At 45.0% G+C, this 23,790-nt stretch overlaps 1 protein-coding gene across 1 annotated transcript in view; it reads right to left on the bottom strand.

The window, feature by feature from the left end:
- Positions 1–15,104, bottom strand: part of LOC128423298 (uncharacterized) — a 29,643-nt gene extending 14,539 nt beyond the window's left edge. The window contains exons 1-3 of the mRNA XM_053408298.1: positions 14,411–15,104; positions 5,396–5,503; positions 2,043–2,243 (exon numbers count right to left, since the gene is read on the bottom strand). Of these exons, the coding sequence (XP_053264273.1) occupies positions 2,043–2,243; positions 5,396–5,503; positions 14,411–14,420 (319 nt within the window). The 5' untranslated portion in view covers positions 14,421–15,104. The remainder of the gene's footprint in view (positions 1–2,042; positions 2,244–5,395; positions 5,504–14,410) is intronic.
- Between the last annotated feature and the right edge of the window lie 8,686 nt (positions 15,105–23,790).

Here is a 23,790-nt window from a genome sequence, read left to right as displayed (position 1 = left end):
GTGATTCTGTAGTGAATTGTCACATTATTATTGAATGGAAAGATCCCTTTGGTTTTCCAATCTCTGTTCTTTGGGTTAGAGTGTGTTTTGTCTTTGGCTTAAACAGAAAAGGGGGGAAATGCACTCAGACATTTTTGTTTGCAGTTACATTTGAGAATAAGCGTTCCTCTGAAGTTTGAAATGCTTATCATGCATAAACTCCAGTGCTGATGAAGCCAGCGAGGTCACCTGCAGAAGCTGCTGGACCCCAGCTCCCACCAGCCCCACACAGCCGGGCCCACGCTCAGGGATACTGAGAGCTGCACTCCAGCAACATCTGGAGCTCCCCACACTGGCTTCTCCTGCTCGAGGACTTACAACTTTGGAAAGAGTTTAAGGCTGATATACTTGCCAGTGACATTGAGTAGCCATGATAGTTGGGGTCCAGACTGATTGACCCATTGCAACGAAACATGTTCTCAAAACAAGAGACACCATTGCTGTCAATATGAAGTGCTTCCCACTTGGGCTGCTGTTGATAACAGTCAAACTCCTGTGCACTGTGGAGGAAGAGGAGTGTGGGGGAGCGCACCGTCCCAGGCAGCGCAATCCCGGTGGGGTGCCATCGGAGCTGTCCCCCCCCCGTGCTGGGCACCATGCCCCCGCAGGCGCCACACCACACCCCCGCGGGCAGCGTGCCATGCCCCCAGGACACCCGCCAGCCCTGCCCCCGCTTGCTCTCCGCCCCTCAGGTGCCAGAGCATTAAGCTCTGCCACTGGTCCTGTAACACCATCTCAAAACCACATTAAGGACAGAAGAAAAGCTCAGCTGAATTGGAACAAGATCCACCTATTGCAGCATCCTGTTTTCATAGCAGCTAAATAATAGACACCTCTGGGAAGGCAGCAGCTGAGTGCAAGGTCATTCATCCCACTTGTGATTCTCAGCAACTTTCTTTTGTCTGCCCTGAAGCTCCCAACATTCAGTTTCATTAGATGACCCTGAGTTCTATTATCATGAGAGTGGAAGCAAAGCAGCTCCCTCTCCACTTTCTCTACATCCATTGAAGAATGTGGATTCAATGCTGCCTCTGTCTGGTAGCAACATAAATGTACAGTGGAACCTCACGTGACAGCAGGGATCTGTTTTGTAGGGCCCGCCATAACCCGGAAATGACACATTTTTGTACTCATTATTTGCTTGGAGAACTGCATCACAAAATTGAGAGAAGTGTGCAACAAGGGTTGAACATATTCTTCACAGGAGGCCGGGAGGAGGCTAAGTGGAAAAACAAGTACAGTGGTACCTCGGGTTACAAATGCTTCGGGTTATGTGTTTTCAGGTTGTGGACCACGGGAAACCCAGAAGTACCGGAAAGGGTTACTTCTGGGTTTCGCCACTCATGCATACGCAGAAGCACCAAATCATGTCACGTGCATGCACAGACACAGCACTGCAGGTTACGAATGCTGCGGGTTGCGGATGTGCCTCTGTCACGGATTATGCCCACAACCCGAGGTTCCACTGTAAAGGCCATGGCAAGAGGTACAGTCACTGCATAAACTAATTGTGTCTTACTGTATTAACATTCATATTAGGTTCTCCACATTGCAACCTGGCAACCTTATCTATATGAATGTATTTCCAAGTTCTTTCATTGCACACAAATGTATCAAACGATGGCATCAATGTACTGTATCTTATTCATTATGTGATACAGGGTAACAGCCTAATACTTCACTCTTCCCTGCTGATACTTCATTGGGTTCTGCAGAATGACTTTAATTATGGTCATAGAAGGTTCCCTGTGAGAATCTAAAATAGTTGCCATGACTGGGAAATCTCCACCTAAAGGATTATGCAGATCTGCATGAATAATGATGAAAAATATGGCTGAATCCAAAGGAGCTTCAGCCAATGGAAGAACACTCTGGATCCAACCCATCCAATCCATGGACTTCAAACATTTCTTGGTCATTTGTGTCAGATGTTAAGGGGCTTAATGTGTACAATACGGAAACAAATTGTGCGATTTTGTTGGTGTCAGGGACAGAATGCTTACCACGTCCAGCTTCCTCAACAATGGCAGCGCTTTTTGCAGCACATGGAGGATGCACTTGCAGCTCATCCATGTAGTCCATAATACTGCCCGGCAGAGGGATAGATGAGCTGATGGTTGTTTGTGATTTGGGCTCAGCATCACTTCTCAATGACTCCTCTGTCACTTGGGAGCCTGATGGGATAACTGTTTGCACCCAGGCCTCTGGAACAGCATGACATGAGTCATTCATACAGAAACAGGAGCAGGGCTATAAGAGGAAGGCTACAACATAAAGAGAATTACAGTTTGCTAGCATATATAAACGAGTATGTTTCAGACCGTGGCCATAGTAAGATGCAAAGATGGACCTGCCAAAGCTCCCACTTCTACTAATGAAGCCCTAAAGTTCAAAGATTGGCTCCGCTGGCTTAAGGCAGGGCTGTGACACCCCACAGCCCCAGGGCCATGCCTGTTGCTGGATTTTAAAGTTGCAGGCTTTTCAGTTTTCATTGGAAACGCCTTTTACCTTCCCGCCGGAGTGGTACCTATTTATCTACTTACACTTTGACGGGCTTTCGAACTGCTAGGTTGGCAGGAGCAGGGACCGGACAATGGGAGCTCACCCTGTCACGGGGATTTGAACCACTGACCTTCTGATCAGATGCAGGTGGTGCTGTGGTCTAAACCACTGAGTCTCTTGGGCTTGCCCATCGGAAGGTAGGCGGTTGGAGTAAGCTCCCGTTTCTCTGTTCCAGCTCCTGCCAACCTAGCAGTTTGAAAGCACACCAGCGTGAGCAGATAAACAGGTATCTGTGGTGAGAAGGTAAACGGGGTTTCTGTGCGCTCTGGCTTCCATCAAGGTGTCCTGTTGTGCCAGAAGCAGTTCATTTTCTCCTCATTTTCTCCTGGCTTTTTTGCATTGTTTCCCCTTTGTAACGTCAGAACAATTGTAAATTCAGAACAGCTATTTTATCAGATAAAGATATATTTATGTTTAAGAATTATATGGCTTTGCAACAGTAACAAAAGGCTCTGTTGTTTTAATCAGATGGTCAGGTCATGAGGCCAGCCATGTCTCTTGTAGTTCATGTCACGGCAGGATTCTTAACTATATGACTTGGTAACATTGTGATTATCTTGCTTCTTGAAGGAAATATTCAGGGTTTTACCCCTCTGCACGGATTTTCATATGTGGAATGCATGCATAAACCCAAATTTGTTCATAATCCAAAACATACTTCCCCTATTTTGGCTCAAATCCCTTTGGGAGAAAACTACTTGGGTTATCTAATAGAAAAACAGGCACTCCACACACAAAGCATCTATTATAATCAGAGTTCATATGCCCCAAAGATTTTTAGATGACAGTAGAAAAAAATTCATAGGTTTGGAAGAAGAAATTTGGAATTTGATGTAGCTCATAAAGTAACCACATCCCTTTCTGCTTTACAAGTGAGACTGAACAATTTGTAGAAATTGATGTTCTCAGCTTGGGAATTAAAGATGTGTGATTTCTGACTTTCTTGCTCCCTATTCCAATATCCCCATTAAAAGCAGAAGCCTACCGAATGTCCCTTACAAGAAACTATTAACTAAATTTTGAAAGATGTACATTTTCAAATACTAAACTTACAAAATGAAAATGATATAATAATAATTGAAATCAGTGGAACTAACATGATTATGCTCATTAACTTCAATGGATCTGAGTAAAACTCAACGTAACATTGCCTTCAAATGGTACTTGCAGTGGTAAAGTCTCATTGCAAACAGGAAAGAAACGGGAGAGTGAGAGACACAGCCAGGACAGAAGGGGCCTGAGAGATGAAGAGAGAAGGGCAAGAAAGGAAGAGGCAAATGAGAGAGAAATTAGCCAAGAAGAAAAGGTGGGTAAAAAAGTGGGGGGAGGAAGAGCTGAGTGAGTATGGGGTGGGGGAAGAGATGGGCCAGAGAGGATAAGAAGGTAATAAATGGAATACATGTTGAGAGAAAGAAACAGAAGGTGGGGTGAAGAGAAGAAGGTGTGCATCAGTGCATATGAGAGAGAACAATCTGAGTACAGATGAGAGAAAAAGAGAAACTCCCGTGGCTCACTGAGTAAGCACCTAGATGGTATGAAAGATTGTTCAGGAGTTTATCAGCCAAAACACTGCCTGCAGATTATTCTTCAGTTAAATCCATAGTGAAGTTTTGGCAATGAGGGCGATATCACAGGATTGCACCACTGCCCCCAAATAGATTCAGGCATGCAGCAACTATACTCCCTTGTTATCTTTCTCATGAAGCTCTCAAAACATTTACTAGATTCACATGGGAGGACTTTAGATGGAGAGAATTTGCTGTCACGATTTATTGTTGCTAGAAGCCAAAATTGCTCTTATACTGTCACAGCATAAAACTGTCTAACCTTTCAGTCACCAAATATACCATGGAAATAATGGCTTGCCTTGTTACTACAGGAATGCAAGAGATCTATAGCTTCCCTTCCCCATAAATCTAATCCTCATACTAAGCTCAGTACTGGTTTCTAGCTTCAAATTGTGAAGTTCATTCACATATGTTGTGTAACCATGAACCATTACATTTCCTGGCCTGTTCCATTTTCATCTCCTTGTTGCTGCTCATCTCCAGCAGTCTGAGGGCTGCAGCCTCCACAATTGCCCTCCTCACAATCTTTTCATTCTGCTGCCTCCCAGGAATAGAGGCTCCCATCACTAACTCCTGAAAACAACCCTCATTCCAGGACCAAACCATACATAGAAAGTGTGCTGAAAGCACATTACTTTGCCCAAAGAATTCTGGGAACTGTAGTTCACCCCACATAGAACTTCAGTTCTCAGCATCCTTAACAAGCTAAATCAGAGGGCCTAGCTGGAGAGAGAAATTTCAATGTGCGAATCGCACAGGTGGCATGGTTAATTGGGCAGTATGTAAATGCTATAGATGAATGAATGTAGTGAGCTCCCCCTGTATTGCTTCATGCCCTTAGTTTTTGAACTCTCTCTCTCTCTCTCTCTCTCTCTCTCTCTCTCTCTCTCTCGCTCTCTGTGTGTGTGTGTGTGTTATGTACAGTAAGGAGGGATCCCTAAATTCACCAAAGAGCCATATAACATAATTTATTTGCTTATTCTTTCCACACAATCACAAGCATTGTAAACAGTAAAGCTTATTTGCATTGAGGCCATCGGTTGTGATCCTATGCATGTTTGTTTAGTGGTAATTCTGTTGAACTCAATGTCTGTTGTTTTCCAAGAAGGTATGTTTATGACCATGATATAACAGTTTCTTGCTGTCTTCGGGTTTCACAATTTCCTAACAGTCATTTTGTAACTTTGCAACTATGAGGTTTGGAAAGACACTGGGTTAATTCGTACCTGTTTTGTTTTGGCTTTCTGCAGCAGGGAAGACAGAATTTCTTTTTTTCTTCAAGAGCCAAGACCGTGAAGACATGGGGATATGTTCTTGAGATGTAAGGTACATGCCTGAACAGAAATAAAATACCTGTATCATTTTTACAACCATTCATTCATTTGAATCTCTGTTTATCATAATGGCCATTTGAATGAGAAACAATAATCCAGACCTAGCTAGTTAGCTTGACTGAGACATACATGTTACTTATAATCTGTTTTGCAGTTAATACAGAATAAACAGATTAATGAGCTGCACATCAGCTTGATGTCTGAAAGGTTAACCCAGATGTTAAATATCCAGAGTCTGTTAGACCCTGAGCAGTTTCTACGTTCTGACAAAAAGCAACACCTTTCTGCCAAGAGAGCCAAGGCAGTTTACAATGTTAAAAATATTGACACAAACAAATAGTACAAAATATGTAACGGTGCATGTTGGACTTCTTGGGTTGCTCTGGTGGAAGAGACAGCCAAGAAAACTCAATGGATGCCACAGACACAAAGGGGGGGCTCCATAGTCCTGCCCCCACCATGCTGACCACTCCATTCAAGCCTCCTTTCAGGAGAGCGGAGAGGAGACAGACTCCCTGCCAGGTTCCTGCTGTGTGAAATGCTGGCCTTGGCGTTTGCTCTGGCTAAGGCGGCCTGTTTCTTGCTGTTGCTTTCCTGTCTCAGTTTTGCAGAGGAGGAGATGGAGCAAATGCCATCAACACAGATGACTTGTGGAGGCAGGAAGAAGCTATCCCTCCATGCGGCATGTATGTATGAATGTATGGATTTTTATTTATTTCATGGCAATTATATACAGCTTGATTGTAATAACATCTCAAAGTGGATTATGAAAATATGAAAGTATGGTTTGGTTTTGAAAAAAAATTGATATAAACTAAATCTAGAGGTTTAGAGTAGGATTAAATTCAGGTGGAGGCAAAACAGGGTATGTTCCAGGCAGGGCAGAACAACCAACCAAGATGAGGCATGCCAACAACATGGCTGGGGAGCGGCAGAAAGTTCAGGGACATTCCCACAGAGGGAGCAAGCCAGCAAGAGGCAAAAGTTTGAGGCTGGTTTGAGGATAGGGCTTGTGACAGGCTGAGCATGGCCTCTGCTTGTTTCCAACTGCATGGTCCCTGGCAGAGGGACCTGCTTGGATGCTGAAGGTCCCAGGTTCAATCCCTGGTGTCTCCAGGCAGGGCGGGGAATTGTCCCCTGTCTAAAACCCTGGAGAGCAGCTGCCAGTCAGTGCAGACTGAGCTAGATGAACCAGTGTCCTGACTTGGTATGAAGTCGGCTTCCTATGTTCCTGTGACCAGTGAAGTCAGGGGGAAACCAAATGAGCTTTCAGGTGTGCTCACTAGAGCAGGTGAGTGTGAGGGAGGAGAGGGGACCTCAGTTTGCAAAATGCACACAGTGTGCCCAATGTGCCTCTAGCAACCTGACAGGACAGACAATGATGATATAACATAACTACTTAGTTTGTACAGCTCTATATGCAGGTGCAATGTTATTTCTGTACTGCCTGCCCTAGACCTCTCCTCTAGCATCTTGTAAATCATTAGTCCTCCTTCCTTCCCCAGTTTTCAGCCACTCCTTGGCACTGAGCATCATTTCCCTGTCCCACTGACTGTACAAACCTGTAACACAGGCCCACCTCTGCCTGACCTTGATTTGTACATATGATCCCCTTAAAAAAATAAATAAAATATTATTAATAGTGGGGAAGACACTTAACTGAATATTAAAAACACAATGCAACATTAAACATTAAAAACTTCCCTAAACAGGGCTGCCTTTAGATGGTTTTTAAAAGTAAGACAGTTGCTTATTGCCTTGACATCTGATGGAAGGGTGTATGTGTGCCTGCTCAGTCTGCTGATCAAATTGTTGAATTTCCCCCCCTGTTTTGTATCCTCATTGTCTAACCAGCATCCTATGCATAAGACAAACCTCTTTACCTTGGCCTTTAACAGCAGAGGTATTTCTTTCAGACCGGCTTTTATTCTCCATTTAAAATGCATTTTTAAAATTTTATATTAAACATTGGTTTTACCTAATTTTAATTGTACCATTGCTTTGCTGTAACCTGGACTGGGACCTTTTGGTAAAGGGTGGAAACCAATCAGGAGAGATTCAAACACACAAATCAGGGTCCAGTAAAAGCCTGGACAAAAGGAGACGTCTTGACAAGCCTTCGGAAGCAATGGATGGTGTGTCATGCATGGCAAAGGGAAGGGGCTGTAGCAGAAAATGCTCATTTTCGAGTCACGTTATCCTGAAATACAAACTCCTTAAAGATAAGTCCCTTATCTTCAAACCATATAAGTTTGCAACATTACCACACAAATATACATTAAGACTTTCTGTCTTCCTCCCAAGCTCAGCTGAAGCAATATTCTATTGCCGCCACATTATTTTACATATAATTTGTTTTCCACTCTTTTTTAACCACATAGTTTCTTGACTGTTCAGGTTCTTGGGCAATAAGGTTGCCTAAAAGCATCATCCAACTGTGTTCTTTATCATATCCCTCTGAACTGTTTCCAAACTCATAGCTAGCTGTTGGGTTTTGTAAAAAAAAAAAAAAAAACCCACAAAAACCCACAGAGAAAACACCATATGCCTTTAGGGCTGACTGCCTTCTTATTCTTACTTTTATGATAGTAAAAACAATTGAAGGCAAATTTATATACAAGGAGTGATATATGAATACAATTAACAGATAAAGCAGAACAAGAGCATAGCAATTAATACCTCCCATTATTACTTTCTGTAATTTATTATGCTTATGTTATTTCTGAGCCCTTTGGCAGCACTGCGCTGTGTTCCAACTGATCAAATTAAAATTAAACATGTTGAGGGAATAAATTTCAGAACCGTTCTAGCTGTCCAATTTACCCTAACAATTATCCATGGTATATTGAGTGGTGGTGGGGAGGAACTTGTTTTACTAATTAGAATATTGCTTAAATTATGTTAAGGATTCTTAACATTTCAATACAGGTGTCAGGTGTTTAAAATGATGCACGGATAATTGACCTCCCACAAACCTGAGTGACAGTGAGACTGCAGTGTTATGGTCCCAGGGCTCAAAGGATAATATGGACCTCCCAGTCTATGCTTGGAGAAGGAAGTCCACAGGCAGAAAAGGAGGTCTGTCCCTGTAGGTTTCGTCCTTTAGCACATGGAGTCCTCTGCAGCTGCCATTACTCCTGTGCTGTCAATGCTCCAAAAGCAGTAAGAGTGGAAAGAGTTCAATAGGCATCAGGGGAGGGTCAGGAGAGGCACTGAGCAGCAGCAGAGGACTCCCATAGGGGCAGGGTGCACCATGGGGCCTCTGGAGTCTGCCTGCCTCCTCCCACTCAGCCGCCCTACAGCTGGGGCGAGAGGCAGGGGGCGGACCGTTTGGGCAGCAATGAGCCTGCAGGAGCCCAAGCCACCACATCACTCCCAGGAGAGACACGTGGCTCGGGCGCGCTGCAGGCCCTGCGGTGAGTGCTGCCCAGCATTTTGCCACCCCCTCAGTGGTGACACACAGGGTGGATCGCCCCCACTGCACCCCCTTCCTCCGCCCCTGGCACTGAGTCCATTGGATCCAAAGCCTCTCCTTTGCTGGAGTCCTAAGCCATAGTCACACTATACTTTAAAGCACCATGGGACCACTTTGAACTGTCATGGTTTCCCCCCAGAGAATTTTGGGAACTGCAGTTCCTTAAGGATGTTGTGCATTGTTCCCCTTACATTCCCTCTTTCCAGGGAACTCTGGGAAATGTAGCTCTGTGAGGGGAAAAAGGGATTCCTCTGCCCAGTACACTAAGGAAGAAACAAGCCTGGTCCACTGAACACAGGGGGATTTCCCTCTAAATAAACATGCATAGGATTACAATGATTTCTTGTTGTGTTTACTCTGGATTTCTCAGTCATAAATGATGGCTTATACATAGCAGATTTGCTCTTTATTTCTTCAGCAAATCCTACAGATGCCTGAGGAATAGGATCTTTGTGAACTGTGCTCTAAACTGACCTGATTTTGTCCTCCCATACAAAGTATTTATTGCCTAGTAAGTAAAGTCATGGCCCGTTTAATTCAAAATACCCCAATATTTTTTTCATTCTTTTTTCTTTGATTACTGTTTTGATTCCTTTCTTTCAGTTTTGCACCATATTTGCAAATACCTGCTTAGAGACCCACACAAATTAAGAAAAAATCCTACTTATATGGGTTTAAAAAGAGTTTTCAGCACTACTTTAAATTGTACAGCCCTATTAAAGTGTATTATTTCTCACCCATAGAACTTAAATTGATGACTTCTGTTCATTGAATACTGTTAAACAAGACTGAGCACATTAATGGAAATATCAGTCTGATACACACCAGTGACCAATCAGGATGACAAATGTTGCTTTCAAATTGGAATGTAATTTGAGTTTTGTTCTCTGTTAATGTGTGCCCAGTGCTGAGGCCATTAAGGGATATTCTCTTTGATCTCCAGTTCTGTACACAGGGACTACCACTGATCTATGTGCAGCTTTTAATTTGATAATGATAATACAGCTAATATAATTTTTGGAACAAAGTATATTTCATTGATATTTACTAGAAATATTTGTTATATTCACTAAATATCATACTGGAAATGATGCCTTATGAGGAACGGCTAAGGGAGCTGGGCATGTTTAGCCTGGAGAAGAGGAGGTTAAGGGCTGATATGATAGCCATGTTCAAATATATAAAAGGATGTCACATAGAGGAGGGAGAAAGGTTGTTTTCAGCTGCTCCAGAGAAGTGGACACGGAGCAATGGATCCAAACTACAAGAAAGAAGATTCCACCTAAACATTAGGAAGAACTTCCTGACAGTAAGAGCTGTTCGACAGTGGAATTTGCTGTCAAGGAGTGTGGTGGAGTCTCCTTCTTTGGAGGTCTTTAAGCAGAGGCTTGACAACCATATGTCAGGAGTGCTCTGATGGTGTTTCCTGCTTGGCAGGGGGTTGGACTCGATGGCCCTTGTGGTCTCTTCCAACTCTATGATTCTATGATTCTAGGTATGGTAAGTTATTTGTAGTTACTTTGGCTGCTTCCACACGATGGTCCTTTAGTTCTTTTGATACATTAGTTTTCTTCTGTCATCTGGAAATGGCAATAAAACAGTGGCTCCACACAGCTCTTGAAATAGTGCTGTATCATCATCCTGCAATGCCAGTCTATAATGTTTATTCAGAAGAAAGAGCAAAAATCTCCTGCATTTTTTATTAGAAGCTTTCTCCTTCCAGAATCTGCCCTGAATGTCCCTTAATGAGACGGCTCATGTTTCCTGCCACTGTGTTTTAAATGAAATATATTAAATCTAGGAATCAAGAAATGGCCAATTAAGATGCAGTTGAGGTTATTAGTAACGCTACTGCTCCACTGAACAAGAAGAAATTATAGGGGCAGAAAGGAAAAAGAAAACTACTAATTAATGCTGCAGATTCTTTTGCTGAGCAGGACTTCCTGTTGAGTAAACATTATAGAAATACGGTGACCATTGGGATGGGAATTCCTTGATAAGACAGTGCTGTATTAAGCATCATGTGGAATCACTATATTATTATTACTACTACTACTACTGAACAAGAATGAATTTCAGGGGCAGAAACTGTAAAGAGTAAAAGCAACCTTAGACTACTTATCTGCTCCCCATCAAGAATAGATAAATTGCCTACTTCCTGGGCTTAGGAGCCCCCTACCTACAAGGCCTCCATCTTAATCTTTTTGGTCCTCATCCAACCCACCGGTGCATCCAGGCACCTGATCAGGACTTGTGTGGCCACACCTCAGATGCGACAAACATAAAGTGCTGGGTGATTTCACTGTGCTCCAGATCTCCTAATGACTGCTCCCAACAGCTTATTGTTGGGAGGAGCATAAACACTGCAAAACAGTGCCTACAACTCCCACTCACTAAAATGGTCCAGTAAGATATGAAGATTCTGTCGCTCTCCCAATCCATCAGGGAAGTCTGATGGAGTCCCTTATTCAGGCCTGAATCCATACTGAAATGGGTTCAGATAAATTGTTTTCTCCAAGGGTGTCTGCAGCTGATCTGCCACCACTCTTTTGAGCACCTCATCCCACAAAATCTGGTGTTGGTGACCATACGGGAGGGAACTGGATGGAGAAGTGCATCAGGCACTTCACTAGTCAAACCTGTAACAACAACAGTATTCAAGTTATCACTATTAATGCCTCTTCAAACAGCTCATGGAAGAGCAGTACCTCAAGTTCTGATGCTGGCTCTGCAATTCTGTGTATGTTTTAAATGTCCTCCAAAGAGGAAAAGAGGATGCAGAAAATGCCAAAATGCAATGGATTGGCAATAATATGATCTGGCCTTGCTTGAAAAAATGACTGAGTGGAGAATCAGATTACATTTATTCAGTCTATGATTTAGTTCACACAAAAGAAGTCCTGGAGCAATTATGGAGCAGTTATTGTATGGTACTGGGTGATTTTTGTGGATGAGCATTTTTAGTATATTACTTTTGTTTTAATTTTTATTGTGTATTGTTATTTTATCCTTCTAAAAATTAAAACAAAAATAATATACTAAAAATGCTCATCCACAAAAATCACCCAGTACCATACAATAACTGCTCCATCCACACAAAGTTGAATACTAAAAACAAACGACCAAAAACTGGATTGCTAGCACTGTCCAAATACCTGGAATTGCAATTTCAGATAAAATTGTTAGCATGGAAACAATTTGTCCAAATCAAATGTTGTAGTCAACTGAGTTCTACTCAAAGTAGACCCAGGAAAACAAACGAACCTAAGTTAGACATGTCCATTAACTTTAATTGGTCTACTCTGAGATGGCTAGCACTGAATACCACTCCAAGACAGGTAATTAAAAAGATACTAGTCCTCTTCAGACATTCTGGCAATGTTCTACCTGTGTGGTGTAGTGGTTAGTGTTGGTTGAGGACCTTGGGACACAAGGGTTCAAACCAGCCCTTGCCCATGAAGCTCACTGGGTGATCTTGGGCCAGTCACTGCCTCTCAGCCTAACCTGCCTCATAGGGTTGTTGTGAGGGTAAAATGGAGTTGATGAGAACTATGCATGTCACCTTGAGCACCTTTGGGAAGAAGAAGGTGGTATATAAAGGCAACAAACAAATAAATGTCCCTATTATGTGGAAAAGGTGCCTATACACATACAAATCTATGAGAACAAATATTTCTACACTGAGTACATTTTTGAATGTGTGGAATACCACTGGAATGTGGGAAGAGGGCTTTTGTTGCTGCCAGCTTTGTAAATAGAAGGAAGGGTGAAAAAATTGCACACCTTTGTGCTGCAGTGTGAGAAGGATGGGAAGCTTCTCCCATCTTTGATCTTGCAGTGTCGGCAGCAGGACATCACCACACAAACACCTCCCTGGGCTTAAACCCCCAGCCAGTGGCGTAGCGTGGGTTGTCAGCACCCGGGGCAAGGCAAGTAATTTGCGCCCCCTAACCCGTGGATTTGCGCCCCCTAACCCGTGGATTTGCCCTAACCCCAGATGTTGCGCCCGGTGCGGCCGGCCGCCCCTGCACCCCCTCGCTACGCCACTGCCCCCAGCGGAGGCTAGTTTCACCATCCCCTCAGTACACCTCTGCCCATGTTGTGTCTCACCTTTCCTTTAAAGGCCAAGAGATATGCTTTAGCTTTATAGACACCCTGTGAGGAAAGGGTGTGTTTGTGTGTGGTGTTGAAACCAAACCACCTAGTGATCTATATATCTAATCAAGGAACTGGGGTTTAACCATCATCAAATCTTCTGCTCTAGTCCTTACTACTGCATCACACCACTTCTGTCCACATCTGTTTACCATCTAAGGCCAGGAAGATGCGTCAAGGTCATTTGAAGCAAGGAGCAGATGATACGGATGGCACCCACCTCTCTGTTAAATCCAACATCTGGCTGTCTGAGACAGTGTCTTTGAAATTAAGGCTACCATTCTAGGCATTAGTTTTGACCTTTGAATGCTTACTTCACTGTTTAGTTCTACCAAGTGCCTTTTGTTAACACTTTGGGCAACTCTGCAGTTAATTTAAAGCTAGTTTGATTTTGTTGTGCCAGTATTTCAATATACATTTAAAGCTGAAAGGTCTCCAGTCTGCCCTGCTCTCGCATTATTTTACTAAAATACTTTGGTTGTTGCTTACTTATAAATCAGATGAAATACCTCACTGAACTTTTACCAGCATTTTTTGCAAATAGAAAATTTTGCTTGGTTTCTTGCCAAGTGGGCAAACCACTATTTCTGTAGATGTTCATATTTCATCATTATTGTTAAGCCATAGTGCAAATGCAACACGCTTGTCTCTGACCAAAGAGACATGGAGGAATGGATTGCAGCATTGCTGGTTGGGGGGAGGAGATGGGAGGGGGAAAGCACCGTGCAAAGTGACCTTTTGAAATAGTTTAAGCATATTTCAGATTAAGGAGCAGCTTTATTTTGGAAACATTCCAGTAGATGATAAGGGCTGGATGTTCTCCCACTAAATCAATCTGAAATTAACGCCTTTCCGAATACTAAAATTATAAAGTCCTTGCAAAGTTTAAACAAAAGTTTAAACAAAACTTGTACTTTTGTTTAAACATTCTAACTTCCCAGTTTTGGTGCTAGAAAGGGCAAAGTTCCTGTATTTTTCTCTCTTTTTCTCACATCTATGCAGTTGGGAAGTGTGGCTCAGTCTCCCCCCACCCCAGCAGCAAATTAATGTTAATTTAAAATATAGGTAATTGTATCTCTCTTTTTGCTCCTCTGAGTATGAGAGCAAAATCTACATTGTTTTATGAGCCAGTTTCAAGCATTTTATAAACAAGCAATCACATTTAAGCCACTGAACAAATATTGATCATGCAGGTCACATTTGCCACTCCCAGGAAGCCTTAACCTGGCTTAACAAAAGATTTACTTAAAAGAAAATAAAAACTTGAGCAAATTTACCTTCTTCCATGGTGAACAAACAGTAGATTCAGGATAATGAATTCACTCAAGAGCTTTTTTGTTTTGTTTCTTTAAGAACAAGCTGCTTCATGTGGAAGAATCTGACACAGAGCATGTTTAAAAATGCAGGAGCCTTTTGACATGGACTAGGATATGGTTTCCTGTGGAAATGAAGCCATGCTTCTGATAGGGAATCGGGTTTCTTCTTTGGCCAGGAGTCAGGCCATTAATTAAAAGGGCATCACTGCAGCCCTGTGTTTCTTCTGTACACCCTAGGGGCTCATTCAATTCAAAGTTCACAAAAATCGCACGTGGGACTTAGGGTGTCTCAGAAGTCTATCCCCAATGCTGAAATAAACATGGCCAATCCCTGCTTGAGTGATGCTCCCCAAGGACAACAGAGCCAGATGGAGCAGTGTCTGGACTAATGCCTGCCAGTAGGTGACTCCTGTGCTCTTGCCCTGGCATATATGTCAGGAGCAGGAGTGTAACATGTTGTGCCAGTAAAAGGAGCGCATAATGCAGAAGAAGAGAACCCACTGGCAATGTCGTTCCTGCCAGGATGGTGACTGTGTCTGACTGCAGTTGACCATGCCTGCAATAAAGAATGTTATCAGACAAACAGCACAAGGTTATGTTGGTCTCAGTGTGCCCCCAGAAGCACATAGAAGCATATATTTTTAAAAATAATATTTTATTAAAGTTTTCTTGGTTTACAAAGGTATGCTCAATGTCTCTTTTTAAAAGTTACATTTTCCATAGGTCAGTTTCATTTGTTGAGACATTAGGGTTATATTACGAAGGAAAAAAGGGGAGAAGAGGTGGAGGGGGCCATGGTGGGTGGGGGTGGGGTCGGGATGCGATATTCTATTTTGCTTAATGTATGTGGGGGGTTTTGTGTCAGTGTCGTTTGTGCAGGTTCTCTTTTCTATTCGCTTGTGTTCCTTTGGTGGTGAGAGAAATGGTGGTTGGCCTAGGGTGCGGTTGCTTGTTTGTGATTGGCTGTGTTGAACTTTGTTTTCGTGTGTGAGTGGGGTGGGTGAGTGTTTTTGAGTCAGGTTAGCCATGTTGATTCATATGCTGTTGGTGGATTCTTGTCATTGTCTTGTACATAGAAGCATATATTGATACAGTATATGGGCCATTTGTCTAACAGTGCATTTACATATGCAAAACTTTCCAGGAATAAATACCGTATTTTTCACACGATAGGACGCACCGGTCCATAGGACGCACCTAGATTTGGGGGGGGAAATAAAGGGGAAAAAATTTATTCCCCCCCCAGGCGCGGGGCTGGGGCGGGGGGAAGCCCGAGCTTCCCCCTCCCCCAGAACGGGACCCAGAGCCATGCCGAAGCTGCGCGCAGCTTTCCCATCGCTCTGGGAGCTTGCGGGACTGGGGGAGGAGGAAGCCCTCCGCCAGCCTCCAAACCATGTCGGGAGACAGCGGGATGGCGCGCTGCGCCTCTCCCGCTGTCCCCCGAGTTTGCAGGGCTGGCGACAGGGAGGAGCAGGCTTCTCCCCGTCGCCAGCCTTCTAGCCAAGTCGGGGGACAGCGGGAAGGGCGCGCTGCGCCTCTCCCGCTGTCCCCCGAGTTTGCAGGGCTGGCGACGGGGAGGAGCAGGCTTCTCCCCGTCGCCAGCCTTCTAGCCAAGTCGGGGGACAGCGGGAAGGGCGCGCTGCGCCTCTCCCGCTGTCCCCCGAGGTTGCAGGGCTGGCGACGGGGAGGAGCAGGCTTCTCCCCGTCGCCAGCCTTCTAGCCAAGTCGGGGGACAGCGGGAAGGGCGCGCTGCGCCTCTCCCGCTGTCCCCCGAGTTTGCAGGGCTGGCGACGGGGAGGAGCAGGCTTCTCCCCGTCGCCAGCCTTCTAGCCAAGTCGGGGGACAGCGGGAAGGGCGCGCTGCGCTTCTCCCGCTGTCCCCCGAGTTTGCGGGGCTGGCGACGGGGAGGAGCAGGCTTCTCCCCCCCGCCAGCCTTCTAGCCAAGTCGGGGGACAGCGGGATGGCGCGCTGCGCCTCTCCCGCTGTCTCCCGAGTTTGCGGGGCTGGCTACGGGGAGGAGCAGGCTTCTCCCCCCCGCCAGCCTTCTAACCAAGTCGGGGGACAGCAGGAAGGGCGCGCTGCGCCTCTCCCGCTGTCCCCCGAGTTTGCGGGGCTGGCGACGGGGAGGAGCAGGCTTCTCCCCCCCGTCAGCCTTCTAGCCAAGTCGGGGGACAGCGGGATGGCGCGCTGCGCCTCCCCCGCTGTCTCCCGAGTTTGCGGGGCTGGCGACGGGGAGGAGCAGTCTTCCCCCCCCCGCCAGCCTTCTAGCCAAGTCGGGGGACAGCAGGAAGGGCGCGCTGCGCCTCTCCCGCTGTCCCCCGAGCTTGTGGGGCTGGCGGTGGGGCTCTCCTGAAGCCTGGAGAGCTAGAGGGGTCGGTGCGCACCGACCCCTCTCGCTCTCCAGGCTTCAGCGAAAGCCTGCATTCGCACCATAGGACGCACACACATTTCCCCTTCATTTTTGGAGGGGGAAAAGTGCGTCCTATAGTGCGAAAAATACGGTATTCAGAAAGTTCAGCTTGTCACATGCTAAGTAAGAAAAAGGTAAGAAAAAATGTACTTTCAAATATACTACCTTTGACATAACAGTCAAAGTTGCAAGTTTCCTGGCACTGTTGATTGCCCCTGTTTGGGAGGCTTTTCAGGCATCCATTTATGGACTATCTCCCTATAAAGCCAGCAATTGCTTTCTTCTGGCAGTGCTGCAGGGCAGATCATTTGACCACAAGGAGCTTCATGTTTTCCTTCCTTTGGGGCCTATGACGCCATCCAAGTCAGCTTTCGCTGGAAATTCTTTCATAACTGCAACTAGGGAAGAGCACATCCCACACAAAGAGCTATTTTGCAACCAGCCAGAAAAACTTGTAAGGTTTCTGTAGGCACTCTGAGATGCTATCATGTCATGCCTAAACCTCTAGTCTATAGCAACCTGTGATTATTATTCACCACATTTTTTTTTTAACCTGGAGGGCAATGTTGCTGGTTTTGACCATAAAAATGGCCAGATGTCATGAACGATTTAGCTGAAGTGGTAATTCATGTTGTTGTTGTTTAGTCGTTTAGTCGTGTCCGACTCTTCGTGACCCCATGGACCAGAGCACGCCAGGCACCTCTGTCCTCCACTACTTCCCGCAGTTTGGTCAAACTCATGCTGGTAACCTCGAAAACACTATCCAACCATCTCGTCCTCTGTCGCCCCCTTCTCCTTGTGCCCTCCATCTTTCCCAGCATCAGTGTCTTCTCCAGGGAGTCTTCTCTTCTCATGAGGTGGCCAAAGTACTGGAGCCTCAGCTTCACGATCTGTCCTTCCAGTGAGCACTCAGGGCTGATTTCCTTAAGAATGGATGCGTTTGATCTTCTTGCAGTCCATGGGACTCTCAAGAGTCTTCTCCAGCACCATAATTCAAAAGCATCAATTCTTCGGCAATCAGCCTTCTTTATGGTCCAGCTCTCACTTCCATACATCACTACTGGGAAAACCATGGCTTTAACTATACGGACCTTTGTTGGCAAGGTGACGTCTCTACTTCTCAAGATGCTGTCTAGGCCTGTCATTGCCCTTCTCCCAAGAAGCAGGCGTCTTTTAATTCCGTGGCTGCTGTCACCATCTGCAGTGATCATGGAGCCCAAGAAAGTAAAATCTCTCACTGCCTCCATTTCTTCCCCTTCTATTTGCCAGGAGGTGATGGGCCCAGTGGCCATGATCTTCGTTTTTTGATGTTGAGCTTCAGACCATATTTTGCGCTCTCCTCTTTCACCCTCATTAAAAGGTTCATATAAACCTGTTAATTATTAGCTGCTTGCCCAATATCTGAAACACTTTTTCTGTCACCTTGAATGAAATGGTAGATGACTTAGGCAGACATGTGATGTCTGCAAATAACTTCAAATTAAGCAATTTTAATAATTTACCTTCTTCTTATGCTCTTGCTAGTACGGTAGTTCCTACGCTCAGAGGAGCCAACTCCATGGAGCCGAGGGGTCTTCACACCCCAATAAAACATTTGAGGAGGCTGGGGGCCCACAAAGTTGATGGGCATTGCCATTCAAATGGTAGGTATGCACCACATCATGTGATCAATTATGTGGGGCGGGGCTTACCTGCTCCCCCAATATTTTATTCAGGTTGGCACCCCTGGCTATGCTGCAGCTACACCAGTTGCACAGGCATAACATGGGTGTGATCTTATGAACTCCCAGCTGCAAAGTAGAAAGCAAAACAACGCAAGTAGAAACAAGACAGAGCATAACAGCATTGAAAGACATCCTTGCAGCTCCCTCGATCAACTCTCCAACAGCAACCAATCACGGTGCTGCATGCTGATGCCTTCCACCCCAGCACCCATTTATTTAAGGCATCAATCAGCATGTGGTGATGACATCAATGCCATCATGATATCCACGTATTCTCCCAGGCAAAATCTTTAAGCAGACCTGATTCTGCAGCACTTCCCCTACCAGGGGTCTTTCCTCAGACAGGGGTTTGACTGCAGTGGCAGATGAAACACAGCAGCCAGCAGCCTTGACACTGAAAATGGCTACAGGATTGCACTGCAGTATCTCTTCTGGTTGCTAGATAATGGGAAGGTTTTCATTTGCAGAAGTAGCACAGGGAATGATCCATCTAGTTTGTTACTTTTCCCTCTCTAGTTTCACAGGACACAATGCATGTCATCCACACACTCACAATAGACTGGACTCCTAGATCTCAGCATAAGAAATGAGCTACGTAGACACTAAGCCTGGCAATAGCAAGAGTCTGATGGGCTGCAAAGATGAGCTGGCAAAAGGAATGCTGGAATGTGTAGCAGACCAAAGAAAGCAGTTTCTTATTCCCCCAGAAGGAAGGAGAGGCCGTGGGGGAGTGCCTCTGAGTCACAGATGCTGCTCCTTGTCAGGGCCAGGCTAAAGATATGCAGATTGTTCTAAGCAGAGTGGAAACTTGCTCTGATTTCTTATTCTTATTCTATATTTGTTGCCCGCCCTTCACAGAAACAATGCAACAACAACAACAACAACATAATAATAATAATAATACAATCACACCTACATTCTGAAAGCATTAAACAACAATCCAAGTAAAATAGTACAGAACCAGTGAAAATTCATATTCAGCCAACCCTATGCCACCACATCTCAAATCTACAAGTGGGGACAGAATTTCTAACAGAGCCTCCCCAATGAATGCAGTTTGGTTGGTATGGGTGGAACTGATCTTCCAGGTAGGTTTTCTTCAGGATCACCTGCAGCACAAATCTAGGCTAATTTAATTGTAAGCTCCACTGTGCTCAATAGCACTTACTTCCCCAGTTAAGTGTGTATAGGATTGTGGTCTTTAGCAGAAAAGATATGGATTTTTAAAAACCCTCCCAGGAGCAGGGTTGGGCAGATAAAGGAGACAGCATCTGGAGACTTAACTCTTTTGAGGGGTGCAGTTGTGATCATTTTTTAAAAAATCAACCACCACCAAGCTCTTCTTAACTAGAAGCTGATATGTCACAAACTAAAAGTCTTGTCTCCCTCCATTTTGAGTGAGGTGAGTTAGTTCTCGTGTGTGTGTGTGTGTGTGTGCGCGTGTGCGCGCATCAACTGCCTCCTTCCAGGCTGCGGCCCTGCAAACAGGAGCATGGGGCAACTGGGAGCATGGTGGTTGTCTTAAAGCCTTTTGCAAGTTTTTCTTTTCTTTTTTTTAAAAAAGATATTTATTAAAGTTTTCAAAGTTAATACAATAAAAAAGAATCAAAAAGAAAAAAATAACAAAAATAAGAAAAATACAAAAAAGTTTAAAAACACATAAAGTTCACAATACTTATTTTTCATTAACATATTTTCCCGACCTCCTCGTATCTCCCTTTTTTGTATTCCGGTTCAAATTGTTAGTTCAGCAAATCCTTATCAGTAATTTTTAGCCTATTTCTGCACCTTTCCCCCCCATATCACTCAAAACATTACAGCTGGAAACCACTTAATTTCTATCCGACATCATTCTAACATTCATTAATTTTACAATATTTCTGTAAATAGTCCTTAAATTTCTTCCAGTCTTCTTCCGCCGACTCTTCTCCCTGGTCAACTCTTCTCCCTGGTCAAGTTTTCCCCCTCCCTCTTTAAGTCTCTAGTGTCTAAGACATAAAAGGGAAGTGGAAGGAGACTTGAAAAGGGCATTGCAGGTCTCTTCCCACTTCCCCTTAAGCCTTTGACATTGGAGCACAAGGGATTTTTACAGTTGGGCAGCCCCACCCAGCTGTCAAATTAGGCCTGAGAAGCAGCTCCTGATAAGGATCTGGCCCATGGAGCCTAAAAGGTTCCCCAGCCCTGAATTAAAGGGAGGCTCTGATGCACACCCTCAATAGCTTGGTCACCCTCAATAGCTTAAACTGAGTCAAGGTGGCTATGTTGCTTGGTATGGCAGATTGGTATGGCAGAGAGTGACTGCAGGACTGAATATAACATTTCACTAGCAGGTGTTGATCTGAGGCAACACCTGAGGAGAAATAACAGCCCCCAAGAGGAGAGATGCTGTCAAGAGAGCATTATTGCTTGCATACCCCTTAAAATTGCTACATTAAGCCCAGAAATTTCAACACCTGTGAATAGGGTGGAGAAAGTGGGTGTTGGCTCAACTTGGGCTAGAGTGCATAGCAAACTGATCCTGGATTCTACCTGGGTGTGGGCAGAAAACAGCAGATGGGGAGACTGCAGCTGTTCAGTGTGTGGAAACGATACTCTGTACATACTCCTGTATTTTGGGACCCAGCCCTTCTACTGAAATGGGCTATCCTAGCATATCACATCAAGTGGAGGGGTAGCGGTAGGGGACTAGGTAAACTGTTGAGCCCAAATGTCCCTCCGAATTGTGTTGCCCTATTCACAGGAGGTGAAATAGTAGCAGAGGGCTATCACTAGAGCAGTCTTGGCCCACCTGGTGCCCTCCAGATGTTTTGAACAAGCTGTGCTGGCTGGGGCTGATGAGAAATGTTCCAAAACTTCTGGAAGGCACCAAGGTTGGCAAAGGCACACTTATCCAGAACATGCTTGCTTCCAGATGGCACCTCCTTCCACCACCATAAGAAGTCCCGCTTCATCAGATGGTATCATTGTGTGCACACATAGCATGCAACAATTATTGAGTACAGTGGTACCTCGGGTTAAGTACTTAATTCGTTCTGGAGGTCCGTTCTTAACCTGAAACTGTTCTTAACCTGAAGCACCACTTTAGCTAATGGGGCCTCCCGCTGCTGCTGCACCGCCGGAGCATGATTTCTGTTCTCATCCTGAAGCAAAGTTCTTAACCTGAAGCACTATTTCTGGGTTAGTGGAGTCTGTAACCTGAAGCGTATGTAACCTGAAGCATATGTAACCCGAGGTACCACTGTACATGGATTCACCACAGCCTGAAATGTGTAAACACCTGAATGTACTTTTATATATCCAGTACAGAAAGCTGAAGAAAGACTTCAAATAATTCAGGTAATATACACAGCAACGGCTATTCCATTGCCAATGATGTAATTGCGTGACCAGGCATAGCCCCCCCCCCCCGGAGCCATACCTCAGGATCAAGGAGTAGACATGACAACATATTTGGGATTAAAATGACCACAACTTTATTACATTTCAGATGTAGGAAACCTTGGCTTAGGCCAGGCAATGCCAAACTTGGCCCTCCAGCTGTTTTGACTCCCATCATCCCTAGCTAATAGGACAAGTGGTCAGGGATGGTGGGAATTGTCCCAAAACAGCTGGAGGGCCAGGTTTGGCCATGCCTGGCTTAGGCATTGAGCGTGTATCCCTCTCAGCCCCTTACTGGGAGTCTGAGGCAAGACAGGGTCAATTGGGAATATGGGGACATTGCAAAACATGCATTTACACAGCTGGCCCCCTTCCAGATTGCTGAGGAGAGTTCTATAGCCCACTGCTGTGTGCTTGTGGTCAGAGACTCCCCTCAGAACCCCTCTAATGGGGAACCCTGATATCACCGCCACAAAAGGGGTGAGTCACCACATCACCCCTTCTTTGACTGTTAGACTAAAGGATTCCACCCAAGGCCTTAAATTGCCAAAGCTGTGACAATTGCTACAGGAAAGGCAAAACCCGCAGAGCAGGGGATATTCCTTCCTGGCTCTGAGAAAAACAGCAACCATCGTCCGACTGTAGTAACGCCCATGGACCTGGAAAGGAGAAAGGTTAGCCTGTAAAGAAGGATAAAATTAGGAGGAGGGCTGGGTGGGCTCTGGGGGCCGACTGCTCTTCTGGCACCAGCTCTGGCCCTCTTTCCCACTTTAGGAGCGGACCAGAGTGAAGCCTGCTCCAACACAGTCCACTCCTCTTACCCTGCCCCTGAAACCGCCGCGGATAGGTCAAATTTGAATTTTGGGTTTGGCAGGAACCCCAGCAAGCATCGCTGTGACCAAGGGAAAGGAGCAACAGCCAGTGGAGTGGTGTGCCTTCAAGAGGATGGCAGGGCTGGCGCTAGGTCGCGAACCTTGCCCACCAATGAGTGGCCATTGTTGACCAGTTTAAGCAAGTGAGCAAACTGCTTCAAAGGGTGCTTTAGCACAGGGCTTTAATCCTGCTCAGCTGATAAATAAGGATTCAATTCCTGCTGTGCCACCTTGTTCCCTGCTGATTTCCTCAGTAACATCAAACATATGGATCATTCTTGTTGATGATCTAGAGAGGGGATTATTTAAAGAAAAGTCATTCTAGTAAAAATGTTTCTCCCCTACCCATTAATCTGTCCAGTCTATTCATTCAGGTGTCTAGTATCTCACTTGTTTGCATTTGACTCTATGCCTGTGCTCACAACCCACACTGGCTGGATCTTTTCCAGAGGAAGGGCTGAATGGCTTACCAATCATCAATATCCTTCTTCATGTATGAAAATCATAATGGGTGGATGCCTTGAGCCAGCCATGCATGTAGCAGCCACTTATGTACAGTGCAGGTCCATCCTGGAACAGGATGGTGTGAACCAGCCTATGGCAGAGTGTGCATGCATGTGGCATATTTCTGTGCTCATTTGGGTATATGAACCATGACAATAATGGCAGTCTACAAAGAAACTGCTTTTAACAGTACAAAAAAGAAACTGACTTTGACATGGCAATCCTAAACGGGTTACCAGTTTGAGTAATCTGTTAATTTTTGAACAGTTAAGAGTGTCTAATTTGCAGCTTAGTTGTTAACACCATTGACTTCAATGTCTCAGGATTCAGCCATCTCAGTTATTCATCTGGTTCTAGCAGTTTCAGCATTAGCTCACTGATCTGTTTCTTCACTGCAGTGGACAGTTTGTTTCCAAAATGTTTGGGTGTGAGTTTTGCCTAGATTCTTAGCCT

Source organism: Podarcis raffonei, chromosome 11, assembly GCF_027172205.1.
Source record: "Podarcis raffonei isolate rPodRaf1 chromosome 11, rPodRaf1.pri, whole genome shotgun sequence".
Classification (NCBI taxonomy): domain Eukaryota; kingdom Metazoa; phylum Chordata; class Lepidosauria; order Squamata; family Lacertidae; genus Podarcis; species Podarcis raffonei.
This window is presented reverse-complemented; position numbering and strand designations above follow the sequence as displayed.